This window comes from Miniopterus natalensis, chromosome 18 (assembly GCF_054644295.1).
Source record: "Miniopterus natalensis isolate mMinNat1 chromosome 18, mMinNat1.hap1, whole genome shotgun sequence".
Lineage (NCBI taxonomy): Eukaryota > Metazoa > Chordata > Mammalia > Chiroptera > Miniopteridae > Miniopterus > Miniopterus natalensis.
In genome coordinates this window covers 39,240,784-39,255,981 of record NC_142098.1, presented here as the reverse complement: position 1 = coordinate 39,255,981, position 15,198 = coordinate 39,240,784, and the positions used below count along the sequence as shown (strand labels likewise).

Sequence of the window (15,198 nt, the reverse complement as noted above, 5' to 3'; positions counted from 1 at the left end):
AGTGACGACATCCAATTTCCCAGGGCTTGAAGGAGTCTGGGCCATCCAGTTATGCCTTGCCCTGGCTTCCTCCCACCTCCCATGGTCTCTAATCCAGGGCCTCGTTCCATACTCTCCCCCATCCAGCCCCCCACCCCCACCCCAGCCCGCACCTTCTCACACACCTGACCTCTGCAAAAACGCTGATTTGGTAACTTGATCCCGTGCGTAGCTGCTGTCAAAAGCAGGAGAGAAAAGTAGAGTTGGGGGTGGGAAGGGTAAGGATAAGGGTGGGTGCTGACTAAGGTCCTTACCCTAGTAGCCCCTACTCCCCGCCCCTACCTAATGCCTACCAGACCCCCATCCCTGACTTGCCCAGAGCCTCATTCAACCCAAGCCCAGTCCCTCACCTCAGGATTCACTGCTTTTGCCTGGGGACACACCAGAATTCGGGGCAGAGAAGAACAGGGAGCCCCGATGTATTTTCTCTGTCCTCCTGGGGCTTGTCCGGGGCTTGAGGACTGGAGGATGCTGAAATCCCGGCAGTGGGGAGCCCAGGGTCTGAGGGGTGATGGAAACTACCTCTCTAGTCTGCAGGACAAACCCCACTTCTGCAACACCCTGCAGTGACGCAGCCTAGTGTCCTGGCCAGGATGGGGGTTAGAGGGGATGATGGGGGGGGGGGGGAGCCTGAGAGAAAGAGACAGAGGTCTAGAGACAGGGGCAGAGACTGAAGGACACCGGACAGAGTCCTAAAGAAGTGTGGGCAGAGACCCAGAGAGAGTGGGACAGAGACTCAGAAGGGGGTGAAAAAGACCCGGGAAGGGGGTAATAGAGACCCGTGGAGGGGACAGACAAAAAGAGAAAGAGCAGAAAGAGAAAAGGCAGTGGGGGAGTGCGGAGACAGGGGAGGGGGAAGAGACACAGGGAGGGAGGTCAGATAACAAGAGTGATGGGCCCAGGCCCAGATGAATAGGTAGAGATCCAGAGAGTGGGAGAATAAAGCCTGGGGTCGGGGGTGGGAGTGGGTAGTGTAGGACAGAGGCACAAAGAGGAGGGCGGAGACTCGGGGACAGAGGCCTCCAGGGAAAGACAAATCCCCGAGGGAAAGGTGCAAAGACCAAGAGAAAGAGACTGGGGGTGGAAAGTACCGAGGCACAGTCATGGGAGAGGATTCCGTGGCTTAAAAGATGAGCAAAGACTCAGAAGGAGGGGGCCACATTCAGAGAGCAATGGGACAGAGGGAGGGAGACTTAGAAGAGGAGGCAGAGGGCAGAGACAGGAGTACAAATGCTTAGGGAAAGGGGACAAAAGAAACACAGAAACGGGAGCGGGGTTGGGGGGGCGCGATACGAACCAGCCGCCGCACCTGCAGAAGGCGGCGGCGGGCCAGGGACCGAGCCGCGAGAGGAGCCCCGCAGCCCCTGACCCGCCCCCTCCGCTCCCACAGGCACTGCCTCCCGCCGCAGCCTCAGCCGCAGCCGCTGGCCCCGCCCCAGCCCTGCGCCTGCGCCCTGCCGCCGGCCGCCGGGCCAGCCTAGGGGGCGGGGCCGGGCCCGCTCCCGGACGGGAAGCCTAGTCTTGGCCCCGCCTTCCATTAGCCCCGCCCTCCTCCCCATCTCTCCCCGCCCACCAGGACTCTAACGTCTCAACCCGCCGTGTTTCCCATGGGCCCCGCCTGTTGCTCCCGCCCGGAGTCTGTGCTTCCTGGCGCTTTGGTTTCTCCCGCTCTTCCTTCCTTCGGGCTCCTTCTTCACAAGTCCTCATCCATCCTTTAGCTATCCCGTCTGCAGTCTGCCGTTATCTAGATCTCGTACTCTTTCCCTCCCCAGCTGGAAGTTTTCGCCCTATCCTCTAAGTCCTTATTGACCCTTAGGACTCCCAGGTTCTCTGGTTCCCAAGACTCCCCGTTCCAGGTCCCCTCTCCCCCGTCTAGCCTGGTAGCTTTGTATTCTTTGCAGGTCCCTTAGCATTCCCAACTCCCATTCTTCACCCTCTCTTAGCCCTGCCCAGCCTAGCCTAATTGCTTTCAAGCCCCTTAAAGCCTCTCTCCTTCCTTGTCTCCCCTTCCCACAGCCCATTCAAGACATTTTCTACCATTCCTAGACCCCACCCACCTTCTTCAGTCCCGCCCCAAACATCCTGACACTAATTATCCCGGTCCAGCCCCGACTAATCAGGCCAAATTTGCAGCCCCAGCCCCGCCTTTTCTTTACCTTGCCCCGACAGGTATTCCAAGCCAGACGCTCTCAGGTTTACAGGCCTCGCTCATCTCCGCCTCTTCTCCCCGGGTCTCAGCTCCTGTAACCCCTGCCCTAGCCCCTCTCAGCCCAGCAGCCTATTGCCATTTCGCGTGACAGTACTCCGAACTCTCCATTTCCAGCTCCCGCCCTCGTTTAGTCCCGTCCCCTCATTCTCCCAGACCAATCAGGACATTTCTACTACTTTTTCCCCCCGACCCCGCCTCTTTTTAAGACCCGCCCTTCCCAGTCCGAGCAATGTTAGGAGCCCAACCCCGCAGTCTCCAGCAGTCCTTCCCCACCATTTTCTGCTTATCCACACTTTAGGTCCGGCCCGCGATTCCTTCTCTGCCCAATCAGAGCGGTCTCCCCCATTGCGGCCCCGCCCCCTCGCTCCGTCCGTCAGGCCGGTCATGCCTCTTTAAATAGCTTGGACTTGTTCCTTTCCTCTGCTCCGCCCCATCCTTTTTTCAGTTTAATCAGCCCTCTTTCTTTTATCTAATCCTGCCTCCTCTTTGTGCTGCCGCGCCAGCCCACATTCGGGGCGCGTCCCGTCTCCTTTAACACCTCACCCGCCCCTGCTCCCCGAAAGACCCAATCGGTGTGTTTCACCTGCTGCCCCGCCCGGTTCAGCTCGTCTGGGTTAGAGCCCCGGCCCTTGTCTCCGCTTCAACCCCGCCCCACCACCCTCCAGGCCAATCACTTTGGCTGCTCCCCTCCCTAGACCCCGCCTCCATCTATAGTTTTTTCCACCCAATCACGTCTGTCGCCCCCTGAGGCCCCGCCCACCAAGGACCGGCCCCTCCAGCCCCGCCCCCCGTCCAATGCTGAGCTCAGTCTGCGTCTCGTCCTTCCGCGGGCGCCAGGGGGCCAGCAAGCAGCAGCCGGCGCAACCGCCGCAGCCTCCCGACTCCCCTCCGCCGCTGCCCCCGCCGCCGCTGCCGCAGCAGCAGCAGCTGCCTGCGCAGCCCGGCCCCGCCGCGTCCCCGGCGGGCCCCCCGGCATCCCGCGGGCCCGGGGACCGGCGCGCCGAGCCATGCCCCGGGCTGCCGGCGGCGGCCATGGGGCGGCACAGCGGCGGCGGTGGCGACAGCGGCAAGATCGTGATCAACGTGGGCGGCGTGCGCCATGAGACGTACCGCTCGACGCTGCGCACCCTGCCGGGGACGCGGCTGGCCTGCCTGACCGAGCCGGAGGCGGCGGCGCGCTTCGACTACGACCCCGGCACGGACGAGTTCTTCTTCGATCGGCACCCGGGCGTCTTCGCCTACGTGCTCAACTACTACCGCACGGGCAAGCTGCACTGCCCGTCCGACGTGTGCGGGCCGCTCTTCGAGGAGGAGCTGGGCTTCTGGGGCATCGACGAGACCGACGTGGAGGCCTGCTGCTGGATGACCTACCGGCAGCACCGTGATGCCGAGGAGGCGCTCGATTCCTTCGAGGCGCCCGACTCTTCGGGCGCCGCCAACTCTGGCAACGCCGCGGGGGCCCACGACGCGGGCCTGGACGACGAGGCGGGCGTGGGCGGCGGCGGCCTGGACGGCGCGGGCGGCGAGCTCAAGCGCCTCTGCTTCCAGGAAGCGGGCGGCGGCGCCGGGGGACCGCCAGGGGGCGCGGGCGGCGCGGGCGGCACGTGGTGGCGCCGCTGGCAACCTCGCGTGTGGGCGCTCTTCGAGGACCCCTACTCGTCTCGGGCCGCCAGGGTGAGCGCGCTGTCGGGGCCCCCACCCCTCCCCCCTCCTCACGCGCTCCCAGACCCCCAGGAGCGCCCAACCAGCCCTCGGAATCCCAGGGCCTGTCCCAGCCCCTCCGGATCTCCCTCAGCCTCCCAGTCTCTCAGAAGCCTCTCATCCCAACCCTGAGTCTCCTGCGCTCCTTGGAAACCAACCCTCCTCGCCCCCAGCCATCCTCAGACCCCCAGAAGACGTTTCCCCAACCTTCAGAATCCCCCAGATCCCTTAAACCTCACCCCGCTTCTCTAGGTCACCCTAGACCCTTAGGGACTTTCTCCTGGGCTTCTCTGAACAACCTCACCCCCGCCTTTCCTGGACCCCTGGAGGCCTTCAGAAGACTTTTCCGCAACCCCCAGCCATCCGAGCCCCTCTAAACTCACTTCTCTTGGCCACTCCTCAGACCCTCAGAGGACCTCTCCCCAGCCCTCAGTTTCTTGGACCATCCCCTGACCCTCAAAAGACACCTTTTCCTAACCCTCAAAGTGTCCCAGGCCCGTGAAAACTGCCTCCCTTTCTCTGCCCCCTGCAGACCGCTCCCCCCCAAGCCTCCTCTGCAGCCCTCAGTTCCCCCGTCTCTCCCAACAGCTCCCCGATTCCTTTGCCCTTTGGCTCTCTCGCTGGCCCCCTCCAAGTTTGAGTCTCGTGGCTATTTTTGAACTCCCCTGCTGCTTCTACCCTCAAAGTCTCAGAAGAGTCCCCCACCCCAACTTCAGAGCCTCATGGACCCCTCTGAACCTCCAAACCACTTGCTCTGGCTCAGACATCTTTCCCCCTGGGATCCTTGGGGCTCCACGGTGTTCAGGTCCCTTCCTGTGTCCTCCAGGCCAGACCCCGTCCCAAGGACTTTTCCGCGGAAAGCTCCAGGCCTCCCCGGAGCCTCTCACCGCCTGTTTCCCCTGAGCCCCATGCTACCCTGTCGCCTTCAGAACCTCCCGAGTGCTCCGCAGAATTGCACCCTCCCCACCCGTAGGCTCTCCCAGCTCTCCCTTCCACCGTCTAAGCCGCACAGCCTGCTCCCTCTCTCTGGGAGGGCCCCCTGGCCCCCCAGCCCCCGGCCCCTTCCTGGTGGATAAATGACTTTTTCTTCTCCAGAACTTTACATAAGTTTAATTCTTGGGACTTCCCTCAAGTTAGCAGCCCCCAAACTTCCTTCTCAAAATAGCTCCCACTTCTTTCTACCCTGCCTTGGTGTCTCTCCACCCCACCCGGCCCTGCTTGCTCCCCCTTTCCCAAGCCCCCACCCCCCAAGTCCAAAGGCCTGGACTGAGCTCCTCCGCTTCTCCCCCATCCCCAAGGTGAACCAAAGAGCGCACACACCTCCAGCCTTATCTTTCCTCCAGCACATCTTTGAAATTCCAGATTTCCCCTCAACTCCCTTCATCTTCCCCCCAAAACTTTTATAACTTCAAACCTTTGTAACTTCCTAGGCTAAATAGCTACCCTTCCCCCTAGTTCTCCCCTGGATCGCTCCCTGCCCCTCACTCCCTCCCTGCGTGGGAAGAGAGGAGGGCCGTTCAAAATGGGCAGAATTAGAAAGAGGGAAAGAGTGGCCACTTCAGGGACCCCTCCTGGCCTCCTGGGGACCCAAGCACCCCGAGGAGCCGGTTCGGCCCCCTCCCCCCACGGTGCCTCGTCCTGAGTTGGGAAGGACACGGAGCCGCAATGCCGCATTCACGCTGGGGGAGGGAACAAGGGGGAGGGGGGCCCGGAGGCACCGCATAAAGTTTGGTCCCCAGGAAGCGCTGAGTTGGCGAGATTTGGGGTTGGGTGGGGATAGGTGAGAAGGATGAGGTACAGAAGGGACATGGCCCTAGATGCCCCCTCAACTTGAGTGGCTCCTTTCCCTCCATGGCCTGGGGCTCCCTCCCTTCTTGCGACCCCGCTGAGGGGTGCTGAGGTGAGATTAGATGCCCGGGACAGCTACGGTGGGGGGGCACTCATTTACCGCACGAATATTTTTTGAGCATCCACAGCTTGCTAATCACTTTCTAGCCTCCAGATAGATAGTTCGGTAGAGTTGGGAGCTGAGGCCAATGAAAAGTGGAGGGTCTGGTACTACCCCCCCTTCCCTGTAATATCTCCTTTCCTTCTTGCAGGGACTTCAATGCCCTCCTACTCCTGCTTTTGAACCATCTCGGGGCAAGGGGTTAACCCAGTCCCGACGCTGTCCGGTCTCTCCAGCTTCGCACAGCGGCGGAGCCCACCTTCCCTTCTGTGTCCTGGGAGGGAAGGAGTTAATCTAGCTCCGGGCCCGCGGCCTCCAGCTGCGAAGCGGCGGCTCTGCGGCTGCGCGCCGCCCGCCTAGTTGCGGCCCCGAAGGGGTTAAGACGGCGCCCAGCTGCTGCGGCTGCGCACTGCGGCGAGGGAACTGTCCGCGGTGCTGGCGGCCTGCGCCCCGCCCCCGGCCCCGCCGGCCCGCCCCCACTGCGGTGCCGCAGCCTGCGCCGCGCGCCCGGCTCGGGGCGGGAGGGGGAGCTCCAGGCATGCGCTCTGCGGCGGCCTGTGGCCTCTTAAACCACTGCGGAGAAACGAAGAGGGGGGCGGGGCAGAGGGGGCCCTCGCTGACCCCCAGCCCACCCCAAGAGTTAGGGTCCTCCGCAGCCTGACCCTGGGCCCCCTCTCTTCTCTGCACCCCAGGCCCTTCCTCCTCTACTCATCTGAGTAGAGCCCCCTCTGCCCCAACACTGATTCCCTTCCCTCACCAAGGCCTAACCTCACTCCTTCCCCTCTATGTATTTGGTAAAGCCCACTATCATCTCTAAGGACCTGGTCCATCCCCTTCTCCAAGATCTTGATCCCATCCTCTCGCTTCCTCAAGGCTTTCATCAAATCCCACAACATTGTTTGGCAGGATTCTGGTCATCCCCTATCCTGAAATGACCAGGCACGCTTCCACCCCCAATTCTCTGCACCTCTGAAAAGCCCCCTCACCTTTTTTTGGCCCTAGTCCTGCCCTCTCCCCGAGGTCTTGACTCCCCCTTCCTCTTAAGAGCCTTAAACCCCACCTCTCCTCATCTGTATCCCCCTTTCCTTTCTGCAGACTTGACACTACTTCTTCCACCTTCGGGGCCCTAACACCCCTCCTCCACGTTGTGGTTCCACCCCTGCCCTTCCTCTGTGGGTGAGGGCCTCACCAGCCTTCTCACTTTCCTGGGGCTCAGACATTGGCACCAAGGTCTGTAAACCCTGGCTCCTTTCTGAGGCCCCTACTTTGCCCCCACTAAATGATGCTTCCATACCCTCATAAAAGCTCAGGCCTGAGTTCCAGACACGGGGCCAAGCACTGTTTTTTCAGCCAGGTCGTTTGTCTACATATCTAATGTAATTCTTACAACAATCCTGTAAAAGCTTGAGGATTGGCAAACTTAATCGCCTTGCCCAAGTTAGGCGGGGGAAGGCTGGATTCAAACCCAAGGTTTTACTCTTAGCCGCCTCATGGTTCTGCCTTCGCACCCACCTCCCCTTCCCCTTCCCTCAGCTCCAGGCCCATCTGCAAACCCTCTGAGCCACAGAGGGTATGTGATCTTAGTCTCCCCTTGCCCGCCTGGATTCCAAAGCAGAGCCCAGAGATTGGACATGGGGACGGGAGGGTGAGGGAAGGTGGTCTAGGAAACAGAGCATGGGGCCAGAAATTGCTGTTTCCAGGATGGAAGCTGTCCATTGTGCGGCAGCTACTGGGGCCAGCCCCTCCTCGGGGCTGGGAGACAGCCGCCTCTGGCCCTCTGCTTTCCCTTTTGCTAGCCTGAGTGGAGAGGGGATCAGAGAGGGAAGCATTTGGGGCTGGGAAAGGAAGCCCTGGGAGGGTCATGTGGAGCTGGCTGGTTGACCAGATGCCCGGTCACCTTTCGCCTTCTCTCCCCCACCCCGCCCTGCAGTATGTGGCCTTCGCCTCCCTCTTCTTCATTCTCATCTCCATCACCACCTTCTGCCTGGAGACCCACGAGGGCTTCATCCACATCATCAACAAGACGGTGACGCAGGCCTCCCCGATCCCCGGGGCCCCGCCGGAGAACGTCACCAACGTGGAGGTGGAGACGGAGCCCTTCCTGACCTACGTGGAGGGCGTGTGCGTGATCTGGTTCACCTTTGAGTTCCTCATGCGCATCACCTTCTGCCCGGACAAGGTGGAGTTTCTCAAGAGCAGCCTCAACATCATCGACTGTGTGGCCATCCTGCCCTTCTATCTCGAGGTGGGCCTGTCGGGCCTCAGCTCCAAGGCTGCCAAGGACGTGCTGGGCTTCCTGCGGGTGGTGCGCTTCGTGCGCATCCTGCGCATCTTCAAGCTCACGCGCCACTTCGTGGGGCTGCGCGTGCTGGGCCACACGCTGCGCGCCAGCACCAACGAGTTCCTGCTGCTCATCATCTTCCTGGCGCTGGGCGTGCTCATCTTCGCCACCATGATCTACTACGCCGAGCGCATTGGCGCCGACCCCGACGACATCCTGGGCTCCAACCACACCTACTTCAAGAACATCCCCATCGGCTTCTGGTGGGCCGTGGTCACCATGACAACCCTGGGCTATGGAGACATGTACCCCAAGACGTGGTCGGGGATGCTGGTGGGGGCGCTGTGTGCCCTGGCCGGGGTGCTCACCATCGCCATGCCCGTGCCCGTCATTGTCAACAACTTCGGCATGTACTATTCGCTGGCCATGGCCAAGCAGAAGCTGCCCAAGAAGAAGAACAAACACATCCCGCGGCCCCCGCTGCCCGGCTCGCCCAACTACTGCAAGCCTGACCCGCCACTGCCGCCCCCGCCGCCCCCTCACCATGGCAGCGGTGGTATCAGCCCCCCACCACCCATCACCCCGCCCTCCATGGGGGTGACTATGGCCGGGGCCTACCCTCCGGGGCCCCACTCGCACCCTGGGCTGCTCAGGGGGGGAGCGGGTGGACTCGGGATCATGGGGCTGCCCCCTCTGCCAGCCCCTGGGGAGCCTTGCCCATTGGCTCAGGAGGAAGTGATTGAGATCAACCGGGCAGGTGAGGAAGGGCACGAGGGGGGTGTGGGGGCATGGGTGGAGATGCATGGGAGGAGGTGGGGAGGTTCTGAGGGGGGCAGGAGGTGGATGCTGAGATTTCGGAGAGATGCGGTGGTCAGCAACAGAGAAGGGAGAGAAAAGTGAATAGTAATTGCTGAGGCCAGAGAAGTGGCACAGAAATAGACAATGACAGAGAGATTTCATGTGAGACAGTTTTGGGGAGAGACAGACTTGCAGCCAAAGTGTTCAGGGGGACCAGGGAGAGAGGGTCTCACGTGAACCATGGGCTGGCTAGAGACAAGAGACCCTGAGAAAAGAGTCTAAAAGCCACAGTCTGAAACCAAGAGATTGTCATTGAGAAGGAGAGAGAGAGGTCAGAGATGGAGGGAGCCGTGGGGGGGTCAGCAGCAGAGTTTAGGTTTGAATAACTGAGACAGAGAGGAGACAAGACTGAAAACTAAAAGTGAAGAGTCAGCGGCCAGGGGAGATGGGCCGAGAGGGTGGAAGGCCATTTGACTGGACAGTGACTCGGGACTCAGGGCCCAACCTCTGGCTCTGCACAGAGGGTCTGAGAGTTTCGCAGAGATGTTGCCAAGAGGAAGAGTTGAGACCAGGGAGATAGAAGAGTTGACTGGGCCTGTGTGTGTCACTCCCCCCAGGGGAATCTGTGCTTCAGAGGCAGTGAGTGGGGTGTCAGTTTGGGAGGAGGGAGATGCTGGTCGGCCCCACCCCCATGTCTTAAGTAGGTCAAGAAAGGGAGCTGGGCCGCCTGGCCCCCATCTTGCTCCCTCAGCCACTGACCCAGTTTCACACCAATTAAAAATAGCCCGAGTCAGAGCCTGGGGGACCCCCACTTCCCCCTCCCTCACCTGTCACCTTCTTAACCCTTCCCTACTGTGTCCTTTCCAGTGTTCAACGTCCCTCCCTAAACAGCCCCTACATTCCCCCCAGCTATCTACCCCAGCCCAATACCCTACCAACCCAACACTTTACCCCAGTCCTGCCCCACTCATTGCACTTCAACCAACCACCCCACCCAACACTCTGTCCCAGCCTCCTTCCCAGCACCCAGCTTGCTTCCCAACCACCTCTTGCCCATGTCCTTCCCTCCAAATGCCCAACACCCAACCCCAGACCTGCCTTTCCCAGCGGCTAACACCTGACTACCACTTCCTAACACTCAACCTCAACCTCCTCCTTGTGCTCACCTCCACCCACCATCCCCTAACCACCTCTCCCTACCCTGTTGTCCTTCCCAACACTCAACACCCTTCCCCAGTGACCTGCCCAAATCCACCAGCCATGCCCCCTACCACCCTGCTCCCAATTGAGCCCCTCCTGTCACCTCTTTCTGACACCCTGCCCTTTCATCATCTTCTAGCACCCAAGTTCGACAACACCCTCTCCTTGCTAGTCTCACTCCCACCGTGCGTTTCCACATCTCACTCTTTCCTTTGTGTCTCTGTCTGACTCTGGGGATGTAGATCCCCGCCCCAATGGGGACCCAGCAGCAGCTGCACTTGCCCATGAGGATTGCCCAGCCATCGACCAGCCCGCCATGTCCCCGGAAGACAAGAGCCCCATAACCCCTGGGAGCCGGGGCCGCTACAGCCGGGATCGAGCCTGCTTCCTTCTCACGGACTATGCCCCTTCCCCTGATGGCTCCATCCGGAAAGGTGAGGTGCCTTCCACTGGCCCCCTGGGACCCTCCCTCTCTCGCCTCCCCCAGGGGAGGGGGGAGAGGGGACTGGGGAGGAGGTATTGGACTTCCCTTCCCCCATCCCCTGGCCCCAGACCTCCTCCTTCCCAGAAACCCCACCCCCAGTTTCCTCACCACTGACCCTTCACCTGTCTTTATTGCATCTCCATTTCCCCCACCCCAACCCTCTGGCCTCTTCCCCCACCCCCAGCCACCGGTGCTCCCCCACTGCCCCCCCCAGACTGGCGTAAGCCAGGCCCCCCAAGCTTCTTGCCCGACCTCAACGCCAACGCTGCGGCCTGGATATCCCCCTAGTGGACGAGCCCCCTCCCCCCGGGGTAAGTAGCCCCTGTCCTCTGAACCCCCCTCTTGACTAACCCCTCTGAGAACATGTAGCCCCCACTGACCGAGACTCCTGCCCCTTCACCATGAAGAGCTCCATCTAATTAACCTTCAGTCCTGACGCTGACCCCACACCCACCCTCCCAGGACTAGCCCTGCCCCTCACTAACCCCCTGGAACTAACCCCAGCCCTCCCCACCATGTGCCTGACCTCCCTCCCAGCCCTCACGACTGACCCCCATCCTCACCCCCATCGACACCTCTCTCCCTGCCTCCCCTTCTGGGTTTTTAAAAATTCAGCCGAGAAAACGGGGTGCACACCCAGGTCACACTTCGGGGTGCCAGATGGGATGAGAAAGACTCGGCCACCCATTCAGTCATTTGTGAACTGGCCAGCTTACAAGGCACCCAAAGGTCCCCACACGGGGAATTCAGTGAACAAAATCAACCCGACCCTCCCCAGGAGCTGGGTTTGGTGGGGGAGGCCGACACAGTGGGAGAAAGTCGCTATTTGAGGCGATGACATATGTGGATATGGAGGTGGCACAGGGTCAAACAGTAAGAGGAACACGAAAAAGATGCCGGAGTAGAAGGAAGGGACAGGAAAGGCTTTCTGAAGGAATTGATAACTGATAGTTATCCTGGCTGCCAGCGAGGAAGTGATCCTGTCAGACAGTAGTGACAGAGGGACAAGCACACGCAAAGCCAGGAGACTGGAGGCTGGAGGACAGCTGAGGCTGGAAAGCAGGGCCGGCTGAGGGGCCGGGCCCTTGTCCAGGGACCTGGGGAGAAGCAGGTCAGCTCTGGACTCTTGGGGAAGGAAGGAAGGAGACAGTCAGGGAACAGCAGGGAAAGGGCTGCAGAGTGGCCTGGCGAGGCCAGTAAATCCGGCAAACGTAACCAAGCACTTGGCACGAGCCGGGAATTTAACATCCCTCCTGCGTCCTCACAGCCACCCTAGCTGGCCCCTAGCTGCATCCACCCGTCCGTTCATTCACTCGGCAGCTAATCACCGAGGGCGCAGTTCCGGGCCCTGGGGACTCGGTACTGACTGCAGAGAGAGCCGCCCTCAGTGTATACCCCAGGCCGTGGGTCGGCATCCTCCAGCCCACGGACCAGCTCTGTCGGCCAGCTGTTTTGTAAATAAAGCTTTATTGGAACATAGCCACTATTATGCTACAACAGTAGGATAAATATTTGCGACAGAGACTGTCTGGCCCACAGAGCCAAAATTATTTACTACCTGGCCCTTTACAGGAAAAGTTTGATACCCCCTGACTGGAGGAAGCAGAAAGTAAACAAGTGGGAAAAAAATCCTCTGGCCACTCCAGATAAGAGGGTCTGTGGAAGGGCTTTTTGAGGTGACATGACGCCTGAAAGGTAAAATGGGGCGGCCAGGATGAGGGAACAGGAAGTGCAAAGGTCCTGAGTTACCCAGGGGGATGAGCTTGTGTTTAACGGAAAAGCGAGGAGGAAGGTGTGGCCAGAGCCGAGCAGCTGCAGGGAGAGGGGTGCCAGACAGAGCCTGTGCAGAGGACCAGGAGGGTATCTTTGGCCTCCGGGAGAGGCTGGATTGACCCTCAAAGTGATGAAGAGCCACCTGAAGGAAGTTGATCCATCACACTCTCAACAAGCACCTGTGGGATCTTCCTTAGAAATACAGAGATGCATCTGAAATCCCTGCCCCCGGCTAAGGAGATGCTGTAGCAGGACTTGGGGAGCCCCCAGGACAGGCTTGTTTAAGCCCCCTTGTTTCACAGAAGGTCAGGGAAGGCCATGGCTGACCCCAGGTCACAGCAGAGGAGATGAGAACCCAGGCTTCCTGGCTCAGACAGAACCCAGAGGGGACTGTCTGGCTTTTGTTCCGTCCCTTCCCTCCACCTCTCCTTGTTGCAGCCCCCCCCATCTTCCATTTTCATCTCATTACCAGCCCCTCCCTGCCCCCATCTCACCCCCTCCCTGCTTGCACCCAGTCCCGTTCCCACCCTTTGTCCCTCACCTTCAGGTCTGGATGGGCCCCTTGGAATTGAGGGGCAGTGGGAGCGGGGAGGATTTGGGAATGTGGGTGAGGGAGGGCTGGGGGAGGGCTGGGGGTGGGTGGGAGGTCTCTGCTTCTCTTGCCTCTGATGCCGAAATCCATTCATTGAACTCAAATAATGGTTGGAGCTGATGGGGCTGACTGAGTCCTGGACACCCCCTCACTTTCCCCTTCCTCTCCTTCCTCCATGACCCCCTCCTCTATTGTCCCCTCCCCTCCTTCCAAGACCCTTCCTCCTGGCTTGTCTCCCACCTGCCCCACGACCTCTCCCTTCTCCATCTTCCCTCGCCAACCACCTGAGGCTAACACTGCACACCTGTTCCCCCTTCCTAACCAGCCTCCTCCCTGCCCCCTCAACCCCAGCCACCCCGGAAGCTCCTTCCATATTTGATGTCTCTGGCCACCCCCATTTCACTGCTCCCCTCCCCCCGGAAAACACCAGAGAGGAGGAAGAGATCCGGCGTTTCTCCGACCCCCAACAGTGAGGCTGAGTTGGGGGGTTCCCTGTGACCACCCTCCCCCCGCCATGACTCTGTGTATTTCTGTCCCCAGCTCTTGTCACCGCCTGAGGCCTCGAGAGACCCTCGGTCCCCCCCTGCCCCTTTCCCCCAGGTTAGCAATGGGGAATGGCTGGGAGGGGGTGTCCCGGAGATAGTGGGCTTCCACCCCCCCCAGGCTCTGTCCCCTGTGGCCAAGATGCCGTCCCCCAGACAGCCCCTTGGCACGGCTCGGAGAAGTCCCAGACACTGGCAGGACTCTTGAGATGGCCCCAAGCTTTCAAGAGACCACACAGGTGCTCCTTGATCTCAGGCCCCAGTCTTAGGTCCCGTGGCTGTCAAGACAGGTAGAACCTTCCCCTGGGAAGTTTCCTGTTGAAACTCCCTGACCCGTTAAAGGCCCCCTGCCACGACCTGCGGGTGAGCCAGCTTTGCCCCCTCCCGGGGCTCTGGAGCTGCTCTCCCGCGCCCAGGGGCACTGCCAGCCTGGCTCGGCCATCCAGCCCCGCACCCCCTGTCCTTCCCGCAGCTAGGTGAGCCCCAGCCCGCAGCCCCCCGCTGCTCGCAGTCCTCCCGCGCTGCTCCCCACATGCCTCCCACCTGAGCTCCGGCCCATGCCCCTGCTGCCACCATCCGCCTTGCTGCCCCCCACCTTTTTGCCTCAGATGAGGGGGCCAATGGGGGAGGGTGGGGGACGGGCTGCGTGGGGATGGGGTGGGGTGGGGGAGGCTCGGTGGGCGCCACCCCGCCTCCTAACCCTGAGTCTCTCCCCCTCCCCATGTCTGAACCTTTCTCCTCGATGCGACTGACTGTCCGATTTGTTCACTTCTCTCTCTCTCCATCTCCTCGGCCCGCCTGTCCATCTCCGCCTCGCACCCCGTCTTTCTGTGTCCCGGTGTCTGACGGCCTCTGTCTCTCCGTCTCTCACCTTCTCTCTCTCGCTGTCCCTGGCTCCGTCTCTCCGCCTGGTATCCTTTCTGTTCTGTTTCTCTCCTCCCTCCCCCCCTCTGTCTTGGGTCTGTCTGTGGGACCCTCCCCTGCACCCCTATTCCATGCTTCCTCCCCGTGTTTCCGCCCCTCCCCCAGGTTACGAGAAATCCCGCAGCCTGAGCAGCATCGCGGGCCTGAGCGGGGTGTCCCTGCGCCTCGCGCCCCTTGCCACTCCCCCTGGCTCTCCCAGGGCCGCCCGCCGCGCCCCCCCAACCTTGCCCTCCATCCTCTAGCGCTCCCCTCCCCCCCGTGGGGGGACTCGGGGGTGACAGGGAAGAAGGTCAAAGGAGCTGGGGGTGGGGGGTGGGGGAAAGGGTTTTTTAAAAATCAAAAAGTCATTAATAATATGCAACGGAGACGACCACGCCAGCAGACACCCCCGGGCCCCTCATCCCCACCTGGGCCCCAGGATGGAGGGGGAGAGGCCAAAGCCCACGCCCCCCAACTCTCCGCCTCCCCCCCCAAATAAAGCCTTCTCAGGTCTCCATGAGCCATAGGACACCCTCTCCCATCAACTCGTGTAAATACGTCCAAATTATGCCAATTACATTGGGGCACCTCCCCCCTACTCTGCATGCCTCCCCCAACCTGGACCCCTACCTCCCAACTCCACCTCAGCAATAAGCGCCAGGGGCTGCATGCCACGCGGTTGAGGGAAGGGGTACTCTGGGGAGGGGCGGGGACCTCAAGGGGTGGGC

The 15,198-nt window shown here is 61.0% G+C and overlaps 1 protein-coding gene across 2 annotated transcripts; it reads left to right on the top strand.

The window, feature by feature from the left end:
• Positions 1-3,043: 3,043 nt before the first annotated feature.
• On the top strand, positions 3,044-14,733 carry KCNC3 (potassium voltage-gated channel subfamily C member 3). 2 transcript variants are annotated; one of them, XM_087827315.1, is made up of 4 exons: positions 3,044-3,922; positions 7,828-8,935; positions 10,419-10,610; positions 14,597-14,733. In XM_087827315.1, exons 1-4 carry the CDS (start codon positions 3,044-3,046, stop codon positions 14,731-14,733), a joined length of 2,316 nt encoding a protein of 771 aa, XP_087683441.1. The 2 variants fall into 2 exon arrangements, with proteins under 2 accessions (XP_087683441.1, XP_087683442.1); XM_087827316.1 differs by lacking the exon at positions 14,597-14,733 and adding an exon at positions 10,845-10,948.
• The last annotated feature ends 465 nt before the right edge of the window (positions 14,734-15,198 follow it).

Coding starts and splice junctions, on each gene's coding strand:
- KCNC3 (XM_087827315.1), top strand. CDS start 3,044: ATGCTGAGCTCAGTCTGCGTCTCGTCCTTCCGCGGGCGCCAGGGGGCC. Junction 3,923..7,827: donor ACTCGTCTCGGGCCGCCAGG/GTGAGCGCGCTG, acceptor CCCGCCCTGCAG/TATGTGGCCTTCGCCTCCCT. Junction 8,936..10,418: donor GATTGAGATCAACCGGGCAG/GTGAGGAAGGGC, acceptor CTGGGGATGTAG/ATCCCCGCCCCAATGGGGAC.